Source organism: Phyllobates terribilis, unplaced genomic scaffold (genome assembly GCF_046119375.1).
Source record: "Phyllobates terribilis strain yellow unplaced genomic scaffold, ASM4611937v1 Scaffold_9__5_contigs__length_417890890, whole genome shotgun sequence".
NCBI lineage: Eukaryota > Metazoa > Chordata > Amphibia > Anura > Dendrobatidae > Phyllobates > Phyllobates terribilis.
The window spans coordinates 54616661-54640642 of NW_027362769.1; the positions used below are offsets into that span (position 1 = coordinate 54616661).

The 23982-nt window shown below is 43.7% G+C and overlaps 1 protein-coding gene across 1 annotated transcript in view; it reads right to left on the bottom strand.

The window, feature by feature from the left end:
• LOC141161552 (aldehyde oxidase 1-like) overlaps positions 1 to 23982 on the bottom strand; it is a 536896-nt gene that overhangs the window by 350883 nt on the left and 162031 nt on the right. Inside the window, exons 15-16 of the mRNA XM_073646510.1 lie at positions 17600 to 17762; positions 10400 to 10486 (exon numbers count right to left, since the gene is read on the bottom strand). Coding sequence (XP_073502611.1) covers positions 10400 to 10486; positions 17600 to 17762 — 250 coding nt within the window. The remainder of the gene's footprint in view (positions 1 to 10399; positions 10487 to 17599; positions 17763 to 23982) is intronic.

Consider the following 23982-nt stretch of genomic DNA (forward strand, 5'->3'; position numbering starts at 1 on the left):
CCCTATCTGCCCCTACACTACTGGGATGTTCCACCCCCCCTCCCACTCCAGCCAGGGACAGACACTGTCGTACCTGCACATATACCTAGTGGGAGTACCATCGGTCTGTCCCTCGGAAATGGGATGTATGTAGTGTATGCAGCTAACTGAGCTCAGTTCCACACTCCATCCTTACCCGGGAGTGGAATATCATACCTCTGGCTTGAGGTGCAATACCCCTGTAGCAGCCGAATCCTCAGGGTGCTACACTTGTGTGAAAAAAAGCACTTCGCTCCGTGTGTGCGCTGCTGATAGGCTGACAGATTGCACCTCCCCACTGTAAATGCGGGAAAGAGAAAAAAAATGGAGATCTTCATTATTCCTGCAGAGATCCATCCCCTGCCACTCCCCCCGCCCCGCTGTACACTCAAACTGCATATTAACATTAATTTTCATCATTACTGAAAAAAAATCCAGTTATGATTTTGGTGCACGAACAGTTATCGAACATAACCTCGAACAGCCGAATTTTTCTCAAATCGTTCGTGTTCGCCGAACGGCTCGAACACCGCCCAAAACAGCTCGAATTTGAGATTGGCGAACAATTCGAATCGAACAACGCTCATCTCTAACAGTGATGTAAAATACTGACCAAATACTGAATGTATGAATGTGGCCATATAGTGATTTTTGAGTGGTACAATTTTTAGTTACATACAGGTGCTTCTCACAAAATTAGAATATCATCAAAAAGTTAATTTATTTCCGTTCAATACAAAAAGTGAAACTCATATTATATAGAGTCATTACAAACAGAGTGATCTATTTCAAGTGTTTATTTCTGTTAATGTTGATGATTATGGGTTACAGCCAATGAATTCACAAAAGTCATTATCTCAGTAAATTAGAATACTCTATAACACCAGCTTGAAATTTTTTTTTACATTTTTTTAAAATCCGAAATATTGGCCTACTGAAATGTATGTTCAGTAAATGCACTCAATACTTGGTCGGGGCTCCCTTGCATCAATTACTGCATCAATGCGGCGTGGCATGGAGGCGATCAGCCTGTGGCACTGCTGAGGTGTTCTGGAAGCCCAGGTTGCTTTGATAGCAGCCTTCAGCTCATCTGCATTGTTGGGTCTGGTGTCTCTCATCTTCCTCTTGACAATACCCCATAGATTCTCTATGGGGTTAAGGTCAGGGGAGTTTGCTAGCCAATCAAGCACAGTGATACTGTTGTTTTTAAACCAGGTATTGGTACTTTTGGCAGTGTGGACAGGTGCCAAGTCCAGCTGGAGAATTAAATTTCCATCTCCAAAAAGCTTGTCAGCAGAGGGAAGCATAAAGTGCTCTAAAATTTCCTGGTAGACGGCTGTGCTGACTTAGATCTTGATAAAACACAATGGACCTACACCAGCAGATGACATTGCTCCCCAAACCATCACTGATTGTGGAAACTTCACACTAGACCTCAAGCAGCTTGGATTGTGGCCTCTCCACTCTTCCTCCAGACCCTGGGACCTTGATTTCCAAGTGAAATGCAAAATTTACTTTCATCTGAAAACAACACCTTGGACCACTGAGCAACAGTCCAGGTCTTTTTCTCCTTGGCCAGGTAAGAGGCTTTCTGGCGTTGTCTATTGGTCATGAGTGGCTCCACACAAGGAATGCGACACTTGTAGCCCATGTCCTGGATACGTCTGTGTGTGCTGGCTCTTGAAGCAATGACTCCAGCAGCAGTCTACTCCTTGTGAATCTCCCCCAAATTTTTGAATGGCCTTTTCTTAACTATCCTTTCAAGGCTGCAGTTATCCCGGTTGCTTGTGCCCCTTTTTCTACCACACTTTTTCCTTCCACTCAACTTTTCATTAATATGCTTGGATACAGCACTCTGAACAGCCAGCTTCTTTAGCAATGACCTTTTGTGGCTTACCCTATTTGTGGAGTGTGTCAATGACTGCCTTCTGGACATCTGTCAAGTCAGCAGTCTTCCCGATGATTGTGGAGCCTACTGAAACATACTAAGGTTCCTTTTTAAACGCTTAGGAAGCCTTTGCAGGTGTTTTTTGTTAATTATTCTAATTTACTGAGATAATGACTTATGTGTTTTCATTGGCTGTAAGCCATAATCATCAACATTAACAGAAATAAACACTTGGAATAGATCACTCTGTTTGTAATGACTCCATATAATATATAAATTTCACTTTTTGTAATGAAGAACTGAAATAAATTAACTTTTTGATGATATTATAATTTTGTGAGACGCACCTGTATATGCTTCCAATTGTCATCATCCTGATTTACGGTACTTGCTGTGGATAGGCTGCTGAGGGTTTTAAATTGTTTCTAGTTTTAGGTGTTTATTATTCACTATGACTAAGTGCGGCTACACGCCAGGAAGGCGTCAAATGTTCTCTATGGAATGTACGCAATAATTCAACTTGGTGTTTTTTTTGCTCAAGATGGAATAAAATTTGGATATTTTTATACAAGGAATTGGAATGTGCAAATTTGTCTACTATTTTCATTAATCCAGTTGATTGTCTGCAATTTTAAATGGCACTCCCACAGCCTGAGACCAGTTACTTTCAATATCAGCAGACAACAGGATTATAGATGTAAACCCTGATTTTTTTCTTATGCAAGATTGGGTGAGTGGAGATAGATCAACCCCATGCAGTTGCACCCATGTCACATGCTGAGAAGTGTTTTTGTGACAATTTAATGTAAGATAATGTCAACTGATGGATGACTACTGGAGTTATCCTTTAATCGACGGTTACTCTTTAAGCGAATTCCTGTTGATAAGCTAATTGTTAATTATATAGTCAGGTGAGAGGAGGAGAATATTGCCAAGTGCATTGGTAAGTGAATAATGGGAGTTTTTCAATTAATCTAAGAACATAGCACTATTGTGACTGCTTCTATGAAAATCTCTATTTGTCCGCATTGCAGAAAGGCGTGTGAGCAATGTGCCACTGAAGACACACTGTCATCTCCAATAATTGAATTAGGCTAGTGCAGACCTGGGCAAAGTGCGACCCGAGAGACACATCCGGTCCTTTGGCTGTTCCAGTCCAGCCTGCAGACCGAGACAGCTAAATGGCTGAAACAGTGCCCCACAGGCCACACAGTGCCCTCCCCAGCCTGCCGTCACCGCTATCCGCATCTTCGAGATGCAGACAGCGGTGAATACATTGGTGGAGGAGCGGCCGCTGGTCCCTTTTTCCACCAATTAACATGTGAGACAGCTGACGCAATGATATCATTTCACTGTGTCAGCTGTGCACAGCGGAGAGTCAGTGCACTGGAGACAGGAGCAGAGCGCCGGGGGAATGGGAGCAAGGTGAGTATGTGGAGTTTTTTTTCATGTGTATGGGATGTTTGTATGTACATAGGAGACTATGTGGGGGTTCACACTGTATATGGGAGGGTATATGGGGCTCACACAGTATATAATAGGCTATGTAGGGATCACACTGTATATAAGAGGCTAAATATGGCTCACGCTGTATATAGGGAGGTTATGTGGGGCTCATGCTGTATATGGGAGGCTATATGGGGCTCAAGCTGTATATGTGGGCTCAAGCTATACATGGGAGGCTATGTGGGGGCTCATGCTGTATGAGAGGCTATGGGGGGCTCAAACTGTATATGGGAGGCTATGAATGGCTCATGCTGTATATGAGAGACTATGTGGGGGTCCATGCTGTATATGGGAGGCTATGTGGGGGCTCATGCTGTGTATAGGAGTATATGTGGGGGCTCACGCTGTATACAGGAGGCTTTGTGGGGGCTCATGCTGTCTGCAGGAGGCTATGTGGGGGCTCATGCTGTATATAGGAGGCTATGTGCGGGCTCATGCTGTATACAGGAGGCTATGTGGGGGCTCATGCTGTATACAGGGGGCAATGGGGTGGCTCATGCTGTATGCAGGAGGCTATGTGGGGGCTTATGCTGTATATAGGGGGGCTGTGTGTGGGCTCATACGGTATATAGGGGGATGTCAGCATACTTAATTCTGCTCAATATTAAGTGATACAATTAATATTAATATAAAATAATTATTTTAATTAATATGTTAATTTTAATATTGAGCAGAATAAATTTCAGCCTATTGGTTCGGCCTCCACAACAGTCACGATCTCTCATGCGGCCCCTTGGGAAAATTAACCCCTTTCCAACCATGTCAGTAATAGCACGTTGCTGTGCCCTGGGACTTATGGACCAGCTACGTATTATTACGCGCGCTGCGATCGCGCCCGTACACAAGCGGTGCGGGGCGATCCCCGCCGGGTGTCAGCTGATTGTCACAGCTGACACCCGGTGCTATGTGCTGGGAGTGGTCCCGCACCGCTCCCGACACATTAACCCCCACAATGCTGCGATCGAAGTCGATCGCAGCATTGAGGTGGCAAGGGGGAGGTGATCGGTATACTCACCTCTCCTGCCTGCGTACAGCGATGTCTGCGGTGGCTTCCGGATGTTACCATGACGACCCGATGTCGTCATGACAACATCCGGGTCACCAGGAGGCAGGACGTTAGTTTGGTCATGCGCAGTGTGCGACCAAAGCAATGTCTCCCCTGTGTGCAGCACTGACAGGCTGCATGACAAAGGGAGCTGCTGCTCTCTATGCCATGCAGCCGATCAGGCTGCAAAAAGTGAAAGTCCCATAGTGGGACAATGTGTAAAAGTAAAAAAAAAAGTAGAAAAGTGAAAAAAAAAAAAAAAAATGTAAAAATATAAAAAAAAAATAAAAAAAGAATCCCATAAAAAAGAAAAATATATTGAACCCATAATATTTATTTATTATGAAAAAAACAAAAAAAACAATAAAAGTACACACATTTAGTATCGCCGCTTCCGGAACGACCTGACCTATAAAACTGTTCCACTAGTTAACCCATTTAGTGAACACGGTAAAATAAATAAATAAAAAACGAAGCAAAAAGCAATGCTTTATCATCATACTGCCAAACAAAAAATGGAATAACACGTAATCAAAAAGACGAATGTAAATAAAAATGTTACCGCTGAAAACGTCATCTTGTGCTGCAAAAAACAACCCACCACACAGCTCCATTGTCCGAAAAAAAAAAAGTTATAGCTCTCAGAATAAAGCGATACAAAAAAATTATTTTTTTCTAGAAAATCGTTTTTATTGTGTAAAAGCGGCAAAACATAAAAAAACTATATAAATGCGGTACCGCCGTAAGTGCACTGACCCGAAGTATAACGCTACATTATCAATTTTACCACACGCAGAACGGCATAAAAAAAACGCAAAAAAAACAATTCCTAAATTGTTGTTTTTTGTTTATTCTTCCTCCCAAAAATCAGAATAGAAAGCGATCAAAAAATGTCACGTGCCCGAAAATGGTACCAATAAAAACGTCAACTTGTCCCGCAAAAAACAAGCCATCACATGACTCTGTCGGCCAAAATATGGAAATATTATAGCTCTCAAAATATGGTGATGCAAACACTAGTCTTTGCAAAAAAAGCGTCTTTTAGTGTGTGACAGCTGTCACTTATACCACACGAAGAAAAAGTAAAGAAAAAAAAAATTATGACAATATGGTGACCAGTGTTGAGCGCAAGTGCTCGCTACTTGAGTTTGCATCGGGTACTCGGGTATGCACTGAGTATCGCGGGTGCTCAAGTGACATGCTCGAGTCTCTGCCCCATATGCTTCGCGGCCAAGAAAAACGTTGCTGGGATCGCCTGCCATGCACGAGCGATCCCCGCATGGTTTTTTTGGGTGTCTAACAACCGTGAAACATGCGGGGCGGGGACTCGAGCATGTCATTCGAGCACCTGCGATACTTGGTGAATACCCGAGTACCCGATGCAAACTCAAGTAGCGAGCACTTTCGCTCAAGACTAATGACAACTTATTCAATATGAAGACCTAATGTTATCAAATTCTGTCGTACCTTTGGGTTCAAAATGTACACTATACCCCTTGATAAAATTCTTGAGGGGTCTACTTTCCGAAATGGGGTCACTTGTGGGGGGTTTACACTATTTTGGCACATCAGGGGCTCCCGAAATGCGACATGGCGTCCGCTCTTGATTCCAGGCAATTTTGCGTTCAAAAAGTCACACAGTGCTCCTTCCCTTCTGAACTCTGACGTGCGCCCAAACAGTGTATTTTCCCCACATATGGGGTATCGGCGTACTCAGGAGAAATTGCACAACAGTTTTTAGGTTCCATTTTCTCCTCTTACCCTTGTGAAACTAAAAAAATTGGGGCAAAAAGATCATTTTTTGTGGAAAAAGTTAGATGTTTTTATTTTCACGACTTCATGTTCTAAACTTCTGTGAAGCACCTGGGGGTTAAGGGTGCTCACCACACATCTAGATAAGTTCCCTCAGGGGTCTAGTTTCCAAAATGGTGTCACTAGTGGGGGTTTCCCACATCATGGGCACATCCGCTAATTATTCAAGCAAATTTTACATTCAAAAAGTCAAATGGCGCTCTTTCCCTTCCGAACCCTGCCATGCGCCCAAACAGTGGTTTTCCCCCACATATGGGGTATCGACTTACTCAAGAGAGATTGCACAACAAGTTGCATGGTGCAATTTCTCCTGTTACCCTTATGAAAATGCAAAACTGGGGGCTGAAAAATATTTTTATGGGAAAAATGTGAAAATTTTATTTTCACGGCTCCATGTTATAAACTTCTGTGAAGCACCTGGGGTTTCAAGATGCTCACCATACATCTAGATTAGTTTCCTGAGGGGTGTAGTTTCCAAAATGGTGTCACTTGTGGGGGGTTTCAACTGTTTAGGCACATCAAGGGCTCTGCAAACAAAACATGGCGTCCGCTAATTATTCAAGCAAATTTTACATTCAAAAAGTCAAATGGCGCTCCTTCCCTTCTGAGCCCTGCTGTGCACCCAAACAGTGTTTTTTCCCCACGTATGGGGTATCTGCGTACTCAGGGGAAATTGCACAAGAAATTTTGGGGTCCATTTTTTCCTGTTACCCCTGCAAAAATAAAAAAATTGGGGTCTAAAGTAACATTTTTGTGAAAAAAGTTAAATGTTAATTTTTTTCTTCCCCATTCCAGAAATTCCTGTGAAGCACGTGAAGGGTTAATAAACTTCTTGAATGCGGTTTTGAGCACCTTGAGGGGTGCAGTTTTTAGAATGGTGTCACTTTTGGGTATTTTATGTCATAAAGGCCCCTCAAAGTCACTTCAAATGTGATGTGGTCCCTAAAAACATGGTTTTGTAAATTTTGTTGGAAAAATGAGAAATCGCTGATCAACTTTTAACCCTTATAGCGCACTAATAAAAAAAATTTTTGGTTCCAAAATTGTGCTGATGTAAAGTAGACATGTGGGAAATGTTATTTATTAACTATTTTGTGTGACATACAGTACAGGCCAAAAGTTTGGACACACCTTCTCATTTAAAGATTTTTCTGTATTTTCATGACTTTGAAAATTGTGCATTCACACTGAAGGCATCAAAACTATGAATTAACACATAACCCAACCCCATTTATAAGGCAAGAAATCCCACTTATTAAACCTGACAGGGCACACCTGTGAAGTGAAAACCATTTCCGGTGACTACCTCTTGAAGCTCATCAAGAGAATGGCAAGAGTGTGCAAAGCAGTCATCAAAGCAAAAGGTGGCTACTTTGAAGAACCTAGAATATAAGACATATTTTCAGTTGTTTCACACTTTTTTGTTAAGTATATAATTCCACATGTGTTAATTCATAGTTTTGATGCCTTCAGTGTGAATGTACAATTTTCATAGTCATGAAAATACAGAAAAATCTTTAAATGAGAAGGCGTGTCCAAACTTTTGGTCTGTACTGTATCTCTCTGATTTAATGGAATAAAACTTCAAATTTTGAAAATTGTGAAATTTTCAAAATTTTCGCCAAATTTCCAATTTTTTCACAAATAAACGCAAGTGATATCGAAGAAATTTTACCACTATCATGAAGTACAATATGTCACGAAAAAACATTCTCAGAATCAGCAGGATCCGTTGAAGCGTTTCAGAGTAATTACCTCATAAAGTGACAGTGGTCAGAATTGTAAAAATTGGCCTGGTCATTAACGTGCAAATCACCCTCGGGGGTAAAGGGGTTAATCGTCCACCCCTGGGCTAGTGCATTCTGTGATTTCTTTCACACAGATGAAATTGTTCATGTGCACTAGCACATTGACTTATATTGGTCAGCGCATTGTTTGTGTGCGGTCTGATGTGCACACGGCAGCGCACTGACCAACTCTCGTTTGTTTGGACATTGTTTGGACTCACCTGTTACCTATACTCTAAGGTTATTTTCTTACTTAGCAAAAATGCTGCCAATTTTTCACTTGTCAATCAACGGCATTTTACAGTGTCAGCAATTTTAAAAATCTCATGCACACACTGCAAAAAAAAACGAAAAACAAAACAGAAAAAACACAAAGCGACAAGTCAATTTAGGCTGTAGATGTCAGTAGTAATTTCAGCCTCTGCAATTATACGTGTTCTGCTAAGAGTAGTGCTCTGCAGTAAAGAATAGAGATATTTATAATGTGGCGCCCCTGAGGGTTCGGTCGCCACAGAGGTACTGCACCTCACCCAGAGGTGTGGTGTCTCCCTTCTCTCAGGTAAGGAGGGAGTGCTGCCCGGGACCCCAACACCTGCATCCAACACTACACTACCCCAGGCCAGCAGGAGGGGCAAGACGCAATGTAGTTTTCTGCTGAGCCCTGACTCTGGCTGGGGTGGGGGGAACCCAAAGTTAGAGGGAACCAGTAGTGGGTGTGGGTGGAGGAAGTAGCTCATGGGAGAACTCATACAGTAGATATATAAAAAGGTAGACATCTTAACGGTAGTTGGTGAGTTGGTATAGGGACAGTTCAGAGGAACAGTCTGGGAGCAGTGTTTCTGTAGGAGCTCTGCTCCACTACAAGGGCCCAGGACTGAGGCTCAGGAGAGGAGCAGGGAGTAAGCTCTGTTCTACAGAAGGGATCCTAGGGGAGTACGGCGAGTGCACCCCGAACCTGCCAAGTGTCAGGAGGATCTAGGCCGCAAGAAGGGGACCGGCCCCTGGCCCAGTCGTGCAGCTTCAAGCCTCGGCTGGAAAAAACAGAGGCTTCTGACTTCTATAGCCAGGAGCCAAACTCCCACTTCAATCCAAGTGAGGTCAAGCAGGTCTGTGCAACTCCGATGGACAGGGAGGACCTAGCAGCACCCGAACAGGATTCACAGTGGGAAGCGCAGGGCAGGAGGGAGTAAAGACCCAGCGTGAAGTCGGTCTAGAGAGGTACATAAGAAAGTGGGGTTCTGCCAGGTACACCCGAATTGCCTGAGGAAAGACTGAACCCCTGCCCGGTGAATGCAGTGCGACACTGGAGGCTTGCACCAGTGCAGTGCACCTGTGGAGAACTGTGAGTAAATCTTGGAAGACTGCACTGAACTGCCTCCGCTCCTTTATTCCGCCGGTGCCATTTCCTTCCCTGCACTACAATGCCCAGCGCACCTCCATTCAATTACACTGCCCTGAGGCGTGCTCCACCTGTGGGGAGCCATTCCATCTCAAGCTGCCCTATCATCTGCCTCAGAGGACTGTTGCAGCGCTGGTGATCCTCACCAGACACCACAGGTGGCGTCACGAATAATCCCCAAAACCCCATATAACACAAGTTATCCCCCTTTTGCACTGACCGCCCTGGGTCACGGACCCGGCCAGCCACCGTGATATCCCCCAGCAACCAGAGGCCCGGCTGCCGAGTACCCCACGGCCCTGGGGGCGCGTCAATAACATCTGTCACTACAACCAATGGTTATTTATTGGGAAATAGGCACATTTCTAGCTATTAGTTTAAAGGTCTTTATCTAGGCTAATCATTTTAATGATCTGTTCTTAAACTAGAAGCGATAAAATGAATAAATCTCCCCCCCTGGTTAGGCTAGATGTACAGGTCTCTCACTTCTTGTGTTTAGGGAGACACATTTCAGATTAAGACCCTCGTACACTTTAGATGGCTGTCCGCTGAACAATGATTCGGCTGATCGTTTGCCAGACAGCTTTCTCGCCAACTCCCCCATACGCCGAGTGCTCCTGTGTTCTCTATGAGAGAGCCGTGTGGCTGATCTATAGAGAAAAAAAAGGATAGGCAAGCTGAAATTGGATATGCTGGATCCTTATCTCACCCCAACAATCATCTGTCCAGGATCCCCATACACATAAGACTGTCGACCTAACCCGTTGATATTGGGGGATTCAGATGACTTTAGTCTAATGTGTATGGCATCCTTAAAACTTGCAATTAGGGAGCCTGTACATGATTCATTCTGCCTGACATTTGGGCAGCATAACTCGCCTGGTAAAATGTACAAAGTGAACCTATGCTAGAAAGAAACTGAACCTGATTCTCTAAAATGTTACCTGGAAAATCTGTAACGTTTTTGGTACTTTCGTCTCAAAAGATTTGATGGCGCTGAGATGCTCTGGTGCTTTGTCAGAAGATGTGATCTACAAATAAAATATCAGGAGTGATTGACAAATAATAAATATCATATGGGCAAACATAGACATCAATTTCAAAACGATGTCAAACTGAATAGAAATACAATACAATTCTTAGTGACAATTATTTCTGAAGCCACCATGGTGGAATACGAAAGGTTTCCAAAAGTCTGACAGGTGCCTGATTGGAGAGAAGTCATAATAACTGTAGGGAAGCAATTTAAAATTAAGATGGAAAAATTATATTTACACATATAAATGCAATAAAATTACCACTACTGGCAAAAATCTTACAATATTTTGTGTCTAAAGCAGGGATTAAAGGAGTGACACATAAAAAAGAAACTCAAAGAACACCAAAAAGAAAATTCTTAAAATGCGTTTGTGTTGAAATACAATGGCCCTGATTCGTTAAGATTGGCATTTTTCGTGAATTAGGCACATCTTATTTCACTGCTCCCTTCATGTGTGCCTCCGCCAGAAATTTACGCAAGTTATAATTTACTCCACTTTTGTGACGAGAATTATGATGGATTTGAGGGGTGTGCTTGGCCAAGCCCCAGCCCGACATTTTTTAAAAGGTTAGTGAACCTGACTGGGACTGTCATACAAACACCAGTCCCAGCTTTGGGACATTTCCAGTAGCTTTTAATGCCAGAATTATGGGAAAAACTGCTTGATGAATTGGGGCCCATATGTTTCAGAATCATACAAGTCTCCTTGACAGCTAATGAAAGAATACCAGCCATCTCAGTGCTTCTCACTGCATGAAAGGCGCTATAAGGAGCTCTACGTGTTACAGACAGTAGCAGACTCTAACTTTTGGAGTCTGCATCAGCTGTGACATATTCACTTTTAACCTTCTTAAATGCACAGTTGTGAATAGTAGTGGGTGAGCTGCACTTTTGGTTATTGGGGAATCTATATTGGATGTTAAATAATATTTTTGATGACCTGCACACAATATGTTTGGGAAATTTGCTTGATTTTTTTTTTAATCCAAAATGCATCCCAACTAGTGATGAGCGAGTATGGTCGTTACTCAAGGTTTACGAGCATGTTTGGGTGTTTTCCGAGTATCTTCAGCATGCTCAGGTGTTATGTTTGAGTCACAACATGCGCATGATTTGCGACTGTTTGACAGCTTTAATACATGTGAGGAATGCCTGTTTCTTAAGCATTCCTCACATGTATTAAAGCTGTCATACAGTTGCAAATCATGAGCACTGAGTAACTAAAACATAACGCCCGAGCTCGCTGAAGATACTCGGCGAGCACCCAAGCATGGTCGCCAAAAGGGTTAACAGGACATACTCGCTCATCACTAATCCCAACTCAAAGGAGGAAGGAAATGTAATCTTGTGTCCCTACTTCCTTTGTGGTTTGATTTAATTCAGTTATCATATCTCCTAAACATGAACCCAGATGTTTCATCCTTCGGTTGTATTATCCACCTTACCCCAGCTACTATTTTTTAGTCTAAGGTCTGATTCAGACGTCAGATTTTTGTGTACGAGTACCTGTGATAGTCTACGGGGCCATTCACGTGTCAGTGATTTCTTGCCGACCAATCAGTTCGCGGGAAATCACAGAGACATGTCTGATTTTACTCTGAGGCTCAAATCAAAATCAACAACGCAATTCTATGGGTCTGTGAAAAAAAGTGGGGTCCAATTATCAAGGACTGTCAGAAAGGAGAAAGTGGAAAAACTTTTTTTTTTCTTCACGGACGAGAAGAAATGATGACACTTGAAGTGCACACGGATCAGAATATGATCAAAATAATTGGTCTGTTTTTCTCATTTGTGAGAAAAATTGATGTCTGAATGAGGCTTTAAAGTCAGTAGGATCAGACATTTCAAAAAATATAACATAGGTAGTGGTATTATATATTAAAAAAGAATGAATGGTTGTGATCATATGCACCAGAAATCTAAAAGGTGGTGTATAGGCTTCTGTCCAGAGGAAGGCACAAGCCCCAGCTGGCATTTTCATCAATGCTAATTTGGCATAAAAGATAAATCAAATCTACCAAAGCAACAATCTTTCCCTTCTAATGGCAACAAAAACACAGGATATTTAATAAAAGAAAGTATACAGTAAATTGTAATCGGGTGAAAATAAATTGTCTTCTTGAATTTTGTTGAGGACTATATAAGGGGAGGAGAGGAATAAAACTGAAAAGATTAATGACTGTTTTGGGGAGGAATCCAAATAAGGAACCATAAGAGGTGAGGTCACTGTGCAACTTGGAGAATGGGAAGAGGAGTATGTGTAGAATGTTACGCTCACGCCTAGACTGCTTGGCATGAGCGTGGTTTGTGGTCCCACTGGGCCACGAACCGAGGAGCGCCTGGAAGGGGTTGACTAGGGACCACGCCAGATCCGACCCTGGACACATGGCGGCTTAATCGACTCCGCGGTCCGAGGAGGTGACCCAAGTGCTACTCCAGGGCAGACCTCGGTCACACAGCTGTTGACCCATGACCAGCCCAGGGGATGGGGATGACTCGGTACCCGGGCCCTTTGCCTGGCCTTGGGGATGTCGCGGTGGTCGGCTCCCGGGCCCGTACCCTGGGGTCACTCTTTGAAAGGGTGGATATTTGTTAATTTTATAAAAGTTTGTGACGCCAAAAGTTTGTGGTTTCTGATGAGAATCACCAGCGCTGCACAGTCCACTGAGGCTGGTGATAAGGCAGCTTGATGGTATAGCTCCCCACAGGTGGAGCTAGACCTCAGGGCAGCGTATGAAGGGGGATGCAGGACAGGCGAGACCCAGCTGGGTCCGAGCAAGAACAGGGACAGACACGATAGTCACTTCAGTAGCTTTTATTGATGGAAATTCAGCCACATCCCGGAGCACTGTAGGTGAAAGGGTGCATGTCAGGATCCTCCCCAATGAGCGGGTGTAGGGCCTCCTGTTTCTTGCCTCTGCGTAGTAAGTTTCTGACCTGCCTGGAGCTAGGCCTAACTGTCCTGCGCTGGCTGACGTTGTGGTTGGGCCTTCTCTTGGAGTGCACGCTCCAGGCTTATGGGGCCTATGTGTCTCCTGGCTCTGTTACGTATCAGCACTTTAGCGATCCTGGGACTTGTAGTTCTCCAAGGATTCCGGTTATGCCTTACTGGGTCATAGAGATCCCGGTAAGCTTCGGACCCGGTGTCCGGTAAATGCTTCTTCGGGGTGAGCTGGTTAAGCTCCTCTGCCCCCTATGTACTAACTCTCCACTCGCCTTCGGCCTACTCGGGCCCTCACTAGGCTATTCACACTAACGGCAGCTTGCCGCGCTTCACCGATCTTATGGCCCCGGCACACCTAAAGCTCTAACTGAGCTACAACTGAGTCTGGACTGTGCTCCACTGCAGACTAACCTCTCTCAGGCTTCTCTACTGCAGGAACTCTCTCAACAGACTAGACCAGACTAAACTGCCTGGCTCCACCTTCCCTATTTATATCCCTAACGGGCTCCCTCTGGTGGTCTGAGGTGGAAGGTGGAGATGTGTGAATGTTTATGGGGGCCTCTTGTGGAGGAATCCATCAATGCACTCTTCCAGGATCTGTGATCCCAAGCGCAACTGGGCGTCACACCCACACCGGGGTTCGGCTGGTGTGTAGATATGCAACGGCAGGTGTGGTAGGTCCAACGGAAATACAAATAGGCAGGAGAGTACTGGCAGGCACGGTTGATATACAGGCAGGCGGGCATGGCTGGTATACACACAGGCAGGTACTGGCGGGCACAGCTGGTATACAGACAGGTAGGCACTGGCGGGCATACAGACCGATAAGTAGAAAGGTTGGATAGGGACCATTACAGACTGGGATACAGGAGCAGAGCCACAGGTGCGGACGGGAAGTAGAGCAGGGCAGAGCAGAGCCGCTTAGTGCGGCCAGGCGGGCATGCTGCAGAGCGTGGCCAGGCGGGCATGCCACAGGGCATGGCCAGGCGTGACAAGACTCTGTTCACAAGGGACAGACAAGTACAGGAAAGCACAGGGGAATAGCAAGTATACAGAGGATAAGTAGAGGGGCAGGGAAATGGGACAGACAGAGCCAGATTCACACAAGGTACTTACTATGAAGTAGCGAGTGGACACACTTACAAACTGAAATACAGAGACGACAGGTAGGAGATAGATTCTGGTACAGACACTGCAGGATATGAGAAAGGTACTGGAACAGACACAGGAGGTAAAGGGAAGGAACGGACAAAAAGGCAAACAGGTAACGGACTAGGACACAGTTCAGACAGGAACGAGATACAGGTACGAGCCTGGGCATTCAGCCCCCAGGGCGGAAATAGACTAGATGTCACAGGTTCAGGTAACAGGCTGCACAGAACACACTGAAAGATAGTGTTGCTCAGGCACCTCCCACTGAGTGGAGGTGCCTTAAGTACCCAGTGACTCACAGCAATAGGCTGGGGATGCATTAGGAATGCGTGTACTGATCCTTTAAAAATAAGGAAGTGCTGCCGCCGCCGCCCTGAACATGCAGCCAAGACACATGCACACAGCCAGCAGAGGAACACAGTGACTAGCCTGGATTGGTGATGAGTAGGTTGGCGGCTTTGCATGGTGGGAGATGGGAAGCCGTTCCAGCACGCCACCAGGGATGTTACATAAAATAGTGGTGAGGGGTAAAGATGGGACTGGGAACTAGTGTAGGGGGAGGTAAAAAAACAGAGGGCTTTTAACAAAAGGGAGACTGTTAGGTCATATATTTTAGGAAGGATAAGTAAAAGCATAGCAGAAAAAAGACAGCCACATTTATTAACACCAGTTACAAAACTAATGCACTAGCAGGATACAGGAGACCCCCATCATAGAGGTGGGGCAGCACAGGTGCAAAATACTGATGAAACAAAGACTCAACCTACCAATAGGGGGGTGATTGCCTAGTATTCAAAATGCACACGGTTAAGGCTTGTATTGGGCATTGGTCACACAGATACGTGCAGCACAGTGTCTGGCTTATTAGTGACGCCTATAATATTAGATCAGGTAGGCTGCCCAGCACTATATAAGTGACCCCACAAGGACAGATACCCCAATTCCCCAATACCCCAGTCAACACTAAAGGGCCTGGCTGCAAAAAAATGTGCAAAAAGTTGAATAAGATGTATAATGTGTATGAGGTTTTAGTCAATATTGTGGTCAAAATATACAAGCCTTGCCACCCGCGTCAAGGAACCTCATTGTATTGTGAGTCTCTATACTAAATGCAAAAGTAAAACAAAGCAAGAGGACAAAATTGTATTTTGTATTGCTTAGGGTTAAATAGCAGTAGCAGATTGAAAACATGTGACGGTTACACACATGTGATGATCATGTGTTTTTCTCATATAATGGTACAATATATAGCTCTGGTATCATTGTTTAAAGTAGTTTAAATGGTGAAAAAGAAAATATTTAACTAATTCAACTAGTTGATAATATAACACATAAGCTAAAATATTTAAAAACTACATTGCAATGAATAGTAGTGTCCTTTGTTTGTTGATACATGATACAAACTGTAACAAAAAGTATCACGTTCATTGTCATTCATCTTTTGCCCAGTAGATGTCACTTATTTTCCATTTGACATAGAATTGGTTCTTTCTTTTTGTTCAGACCATATGGGCATATGGATTCCTGCTTGTACATGTGGAAAATTTCATTTCTTTTTAACATTTAAAATCTGTTCAGTTTGTATTCAGGTATTTGGTCTGTTGGCATATATTAGTGTCAATAGACCAAATACCTGAATCCGGAGCTGGAAACCGGTTCGTGTGTTTAAAAATCTTCTAATAAAGGAATCGCGCCTCCGATTGGTAAGAGACTTATTTGCTTGGCGGACAGCGCACCCCTGCACCCCCACATACCATCTCTTCACATAATAAATAAGTGACCAAGTAGAGAGGTATTCGATTGCATATTCTCTTACTCACTCACTATTCTGATGAGAATAGGTGAGGGTCGGATGCAATTTACATCTTCATGAGGTTTTTGATGCAGGACATAAATTGCAGCACTTCACATAGAGTTACAGTAATGGTAAAGGGCTCACAGTCATTACAGCCCTATTGTGCAGCTTGCAGGTACAGCTGATACAGATGTGACCAGACTGGATTCAGGTGCAGGCGTGATTGTGAAGCTGGGTGCAGGCATCGCCCAGTTCATTGGGGTGAAGTGTGGTAATTTGTATAAGGCTTACAAATGTATGCCAAGTTGTAATATTTAATAATGCTGTGGTGCAATCCAGTGACCTGTATTTATTCGTGCTAGGAGGAGAGAATTGGGTATACCAGATTCACTCCTTATGAGAATGAAAGGACAAGAATATAATAAGGTCCCTTTCCAAAAAGAAATTGAATTTACTTACACTACTAAACATCAGTGTTTGAATATAGAAATGGATTTCAACTGTTTTATACGCAAGCGTATCATTTCTTTTGTATTATTTTTTGTATCACTACTAACCACAAATCTATTTTGACCTTTTCAACTTCAGAATAATGACCTATGACAAAGCCAGAAGGCGAAACTAGTGGTGCATTATCCTGAAGACCATATCTCCTGCGATTAAGGCTGGGTGCCCACGTAGCATTTTTCAAGCGTTTTTGATGCGGAATTTCCGCAGCGTAAACGCTTGAAAAACGCTTGGTAACACGCACCCCATGGTCCCCAATGGGATTCCGCAAGTTCTATGCACATGCTGCGGATTTTTCCGCAGCGTTTATGCCGCGTTCAAAAATCCGCAGCATGTCATTTAATTTTGCGTTTCCGCAAGCAGAATTGCCTTTGTTCAATGCATAAAAAACGCAAGGCAATTCCGCATGTGGAAAACGCGTGATAAACGCGCGAAAAACGCGCGATAAACGCGTGCGGAATTCCGCATGCGTTTTTCCGGGAGAGGACTTGCATTTATGCAGCAGAAATTTTCTGCTTCATAAATGCAACGTGGGCACATAGCCTCACTGTTGTTTAGATGTTGTATAACTCCAAGACTCTTAGTATCTCTGGGGAGCAGACACTACAACCTGCTCTTAGTTACAAACAGATATCCATGTTTCTGTGCATTTAATTCCTTTCAAAATAGTTTTAAATGTTGAATACTATAAATACAACAGAACTTACAGGTTTATCCAGGTGCTGCTGAACTTGAAGGTAGAATTTAAAGAGAAAACTGATGCTCAACGATCTCTTGTATTCTACCTTTCCATCAGGGGCAGAAGGTGGAATAGATATTTCCGTAAGAACTTGCCTGCAGGCTTCAGAGAGCATGTCATCATCCCAATGCCTGCCAAGTAGAAAACAGGTCATAAAAACTGGTGATTGAACAATAATTTATAATATATATATTGCATTATAATATATTTTCCTGCACTAAAACGGACTTGTTTTACTGGCAACAGCAAATCTGCAGATGTGGATATATATATTTTTTTTTTACGCAGTCTACTTACCAATCTTCTGATGCTCCTGCATTGAGACTTCCGTAGACCCCCGAATGGTCTCTGTTTATCATGTGTTAACAAATCATCACTGGAGCGGAAGAACAGAGATCGGTGGGGGACTAGGGAAGCGTCAGCAAGGAAGAAGCAAAAATAGAATTAGACTTACCGGTAATTAGGTTTCTAATAACCTACCACGACAGCACACCAGAGTATGTAACCCCACCCTAATAGGGACAGGAAAAGTTAAATAGCCCCTCACACATCCTCCCTCCGGTGTTATTATAAAGGACCACAAGAGTATGAATGCTTCAAATTATATTTTATTCTTACTGATATGATAATGTAAGAAATAATAAACAAAGGGAGGGAATTACCCGTGCTGTCATGGTGGGTTATTAGAAATCAAATTACCGTTAAGTCTAATTCTATTTTCTCAAATAACCCCCCCCACGACAGCACACTGGCGGTATACCCAAGAGATATTTAGGGAGGGACAATAGCCTGGAGGGCCTTCCTTCCAAAGCCTAAATCTCTAACGGAGATTAGGTCCAATCTGTAATGTCTGGAGAAAGTATGGACTGAGGACCAGGTAGCAGCTCTGCAAATCTTCTCAATGGAGGCGCTGGCTCTCTCATCCCAGGAGACAGATACCGCTCTTGTAGAATGAGCTTTGAGCTTCTCTGGAGGTGGAAGGTTTTGAATTTGGTAAGCTGCAGTAATTGCTTTCTTGATCCAGTTGGCGATCGAAGATTGACGTTTTCTTTCTTTTATTTTGGCCTTGAGAATGGACATATAGACTTTTGTCCCTTCTCCCTTCCTGTGTTTCCTGAAGACAATGGAGGACCATCCTTCAAACATCCAGAGTGTGGAACTCCTCTTTCTCATTTGACGGATTGTCACAGAAGGATAGGAGATCTATATCCTCAGAACTGTGGAAGCCCGAGACCACTTTAGGTAGAAATGACGGGTCTAGATGAAAAATGAGGCGATCTTCTAGGACTCTTAGGTAAAGTTCATTAACTGAAAGAGCCTGTAGTTCGCCCACCCTTCTGACTGTGGTTATCGCCACCAGGAAGGCTGTTTTCCAGGAAAGTCTGTCTGGTCTTATGGTAGATAAGGGTTCGATGGGTGGAAGAGTTAATCCCTTAAGAACAACATTAAGGTCCCAGGATGGAACTAAGTTTGCCACTTTAGGGTGGATACGGGAGGCTGATGTCATAAATCTTCTCACCCACTGATGTTCAGCCAGGTTCTCGTCGAAGTAGGAGCTTAGTTCTACTACCTGGACTTTAAGGGTACTGGGTCTGAGACCCTTGTCCAGGCCTTCTTGTAAGAAATCCAGTATCTGGGCTATGTTCGCCTTATGAGGGTCTGGATGACTAGGTGCACACCATGATAAAAATGTCTTCCAGATCTTATGGTATATGGTGTTTGTCACTGGCTTCCTGCTTTTTTGGAGAGTTTTAATGACTCTATCTGAAAGGCCCCTGGTCTTTAATATCGAGAATTCAGTAGCCAGGCAGCCAGGTGTAGTCTCTCGGGGTCCGGATGTCCCTGACAGGAAGAAGGACTAGGGGACCGTCTACACTTAGGTTGGTCAGAGTGCCGAACCAGCTTCTTTTTGGCCAAAGAGGAGCCATTAGAATCACCCTGGTCCCTTTGGCTCTTATCTTCTGCAGGGTTCTTGGTAGGATTGCTAGTGGAGGGAAGGCATATGCCAGCTTGAATCTCCACTGGTGAGCGAATGCGTCTACACCCAAGCATAGATCGTTTTAATCCAGGGAGAAAAACTGAGGTACCTTCGCGTTCTGATGTGCTGCAAAGAGGTCTACTTCCGGATAGCCCCATCTTTCGGTTAGAATCTGGAAGACCCTCTGGGTTTAGGCTCCACTCCCCTGGCTGAATCCTTGTCCTGCTGAGGAAATCAGTATGAACGTTGATTGAGCCCTTGATGTGAGGAGCCGAGAGGGAAAGAAGGCGCTCCTCGGCCCAGGAGAATATTCTTTTTGAGATCGATTTTAAGTCCTTGTGTCTTGTACTTCCTTGGTAACGGAGGTGGGCTACTGTGGTCATATTGTCTAAGAGAATTTTTACGTGGGAATTCTGGCTCAGAAATCCTGCTGATTCGAGGACTTCTTCTACTGCTTTTAATTCTCTGAAAATGGATGATTGTTGACTTACTTCTATGGACCAGACATGGCTCCCTATCCCCTTCCACTGGCGTCCACCTTTATAGTGACCAACGGGTCCTGTATCCAAGGGACTCCATTGCTCAGATTTCTTGTGCTCAGCCACCAGGATAGAGAGGACTTTACTCGCGGTGGTATAGGAATTCTTCTGTTCAGAGATTGCAGAGATCCGTCCCAATTTGCCAGAATGTGAGTCTGTAACGTTCTGGTGTGTGCATGAGCCCATGTAGTAGTGGTTAAGTATACAGTAAGCTCCACCTAGTGGTGGCAGCAGATAGCCAGCATGTCTTGTTGAAAGGGAACCTGTCACTAGATTAATGCTGCCTAAATCATGAGCAGGGTTAAAGAAGTTAACTACTTTTTGAATTGCCCCAATGTATTTAGCATGTGGCCATAAGTTTTTTTGTAAATACCTTTAGTTGTATGTATTGCCTGTGAGCGGCGCTATCACTGGCCACTCACAGGCGTCATGTGACCCCGGCTTTTGTCTTCCGTTGATGTCACTTTAAGTGAGGCATGACATCAGTGACGCGGTCCCCATGGTGGATGCTGGGTTGTGGGCGGGGTTACCCCTCGCGTCACACCCAGCATCCACCGCACGCTTTCCCAATGGATGAGGAGAGGGAAAGCGCGTGGTGGATGCTGGGTGTGACGCGCGGGGTAACCCCGCCCACAGCCCATCACTCACCTGGGAGTACAGCTATAGCGCCGCTCACAGGCAATACATATAACTAAAGGTGTTTACAAAAAAACTTATGACCACATGCTAAATACATTGGGGCAATTCAAAAAAGTAGTGGACAACTCCTTTACTCGGAGTTTGGCTGAAAGTTTTTTTCTGAAAAACTCAGGGGTTTTAGGGAATATATAGTTGACATGTCTATAGGCATGGGAGATTCCTGTCAATCACCTAGAGTGGTGTGGGGACAAGCCGGCTGGAGGTGGCATCGGAATTTTTCTCTGAAACATTGGAGCGTTTCAGAGAAAAGATATACCAGGTGACAATCATACAGCCAGGCTCGGATTCATGTTACAAATGCTTTAGGCAGCAAGAATCAGCTGGTAGGTTCCCTTTAAATCTAGGTCTATGTGTAGATGGCGATCTGTATCAGAAAACCAACACTTGGAATGTTAAAATGATAACTTAGGAAATTAACAAAACCAGAATTTTTAACCAATTTAAATAAAAAAAAAAACAACACAAAATAGGTCAAGGGTGAATATTACTTTATGTATTCTAGCTTTGCTTTCTACTATTGACTTTCAGGCTAAGTTCCCACAATGAGTGTTTGGTGAGTTTTTGAAACTGCACATCTTATTGCGTAAAAAATGCAGCGTCTTAAGCCCCCATCACAGTAAACGAGATCGCTAACGAGATCGCTGCTGAGTCACAAGTTTTGTGACGTAACAGCGACCTCAGCAGCGATCTCACTACGTTTGACACGTAGCAGGGACCAGGCCCCTGCTGTGAGATCGCTGGTCGTGCCGAAATGGCCAGGACCATTTTTTGATCGTTGAGGTCCCGCTGGGTAGCATGCATCGGTGTGTTTGACACCTTACCAACGACCTCGTTGGCGACTCAGAACTGAGACACATAGGCGTGCATTTGCGTTGCATCGTTATACAGGTCGCTACGGGTCGCCGTATCGTTGCTGCATCGTTGGGAAGATCTGACTGTTTGACATCTCACCAGCGACTACACAGCGACGCAGCAACGATCCCTGCCAGGTCGTATCGTTGTCAGGATCGCTGTAGCATCGCTAAGTGTGACGGTACCTTTACAGTTCCAGGAAAGTGAATGGGATTTTTAGAAATTTCATGCCCATGGTGCTTTTTTGGGGGGGGGGGGGGGGGGCAGTGTAAAGTGATCTACGCAACACAGAATTTAAAAAAAAATTAAACTCATGAAATAGGCCTGGACAGAAATGATGGTACCCCTGAAAATAATGTGACAAAAGGGACATGTTAAATCAAGTTGTGTCCACTAATTAGCATCACAGGTGTCTACAATCTTGTAATCAGTCAGTGGGCCTGTATATAGGGCTACGGATACGCACTGTGCTGTTTGGTGAAATGGTGTGTACCACACTCAACATGGACCAGAGGAAGCAAAGGAAAGCGTTGTCTCAGGAGATTAGAAAGAAAATTATAGACAAGCATGTTAAAGGTAAAGGTTATAAGACCATCTCCAAGCAGCTTGATGTTCATGTGACTACAGTTGCTCATATTATTCAGAAATTTAAGATCCATGGGACTATAGCCAACCTCCCCGGACGTGGCCACAGGAGGAAAATTGATGACAAAACAAAGAGATGGATAATACGAATAGTAACAAAAGAGCCCAGGTAAACTTCTAAAGAGATTAAAGGTGAACTTCAAGCTCAAGGAACATCAGTGTCAGATCGCACCATCCATCGTTGTTTGATCCAAAGTGGATTTCATGGGAGACAACCAAGGATAACACCATTGTTGAAAAAAAATCATAGAAAAGCCAGACTGGAATTTGCCAAACTACGTGTTGACGAGCCACAAAGCTTCTTGGAGAATGTCCTATGGACAGATGAGACAAAAATGGAAGTTTTGGGCAAGGCGCATCAGCTCTATGTTCACAGACAGAAAAATGAAGCATATCAAGAAAAGAACACTGTCCCTACTGTGAAACATGGAGGAGGCTCTGTTATGTTCTGGGGCTGCTTTGCTGCATCTGGCACAGAGTGCCTTGAATCTGTGCAGGGTACAATGAAATCTCAAGACTATCAAGGGATTCTAGAGAGACTTGTGCTGCCCAGTGTCAGAAAGCTTGGTCTCAGTCGCAGGTCATGGGTCTTGCAACAGGATAATGACTCAAAACACACAGCTAAAAACACCCAAGAATGGCTAAGAGGAAAACATTGGACTATTTTGAAGTGGCCTTCTATGAGCCCTGACCTAAATCCTATTGAGCATCTTTGGAAAGAGCTGAAACATGCCCTCTGGAAAAAGCAACCTTCAAACACGAGACACGTGGAAGCAGTTTGCTCATGAGGAGTGGGCCAAAATACCTGTGGAGAGGTGCAGAAGTCTCATTGACAGTTACAGGAATCGTTTGATTGCAGTGATTGCCTCAAAAGGTTGTTCAACAAAATATTAAGTTAAGAGTATCATCATTTCTGTCCAGACCTATTTCATGAGTATAATTTTTTTTTTAATTCTGTGGAAGCAGGGCTGAAAAGCAATGACTGACTTTCATTTGTTCATTTTCATAAATTTTTAATTTTTTATTACTTTTGTTTGATTCAAAAGTACCATTGTGACCATTGTGGGTTTTTCTTTCATTAAACGAGGGGTACCAACAATTTTGACCACGTGTGTTTTGTGGATTTGACTTGAATGCAATGAGGAAAATACACAGGTAATAACCGCATATGCGTTTTTGTGCATCTCCGCAGTGGAAATACACTGAAAAATGCATGTGATCTGCACATGACTTTATCAATAAAGTTCTACCAAAGCTTAGTAATGGTAAGTATCAAAAACAAAGCAGCTTTATTTAAAACATGACATACCAAAAGGAGACAAACACTGCAGCTGAAAATAAATGCAATGAAAAAAATAAGCAATTAACTGAATTTAGCAAATTGATGCAGAAATGTTGAAATCTGCAACATCATAAACTCACTAAATATTCACCGTGGGAACGTAGCCTTATTGTTTGTACTTAAACGGAGTGAATGATTTTTGGTGAGTGTATACCGATATACCGTATAACAGATGCATCACATTCAGAAATGTCCAGGAGTATGAAGCATGCTTAACAGTCTGTCCCATGTTCATTAACATAGAATTGGAGGCAAGAAAAAAAATGAGAAACTTTGTAATATATGTTGGAGAAATC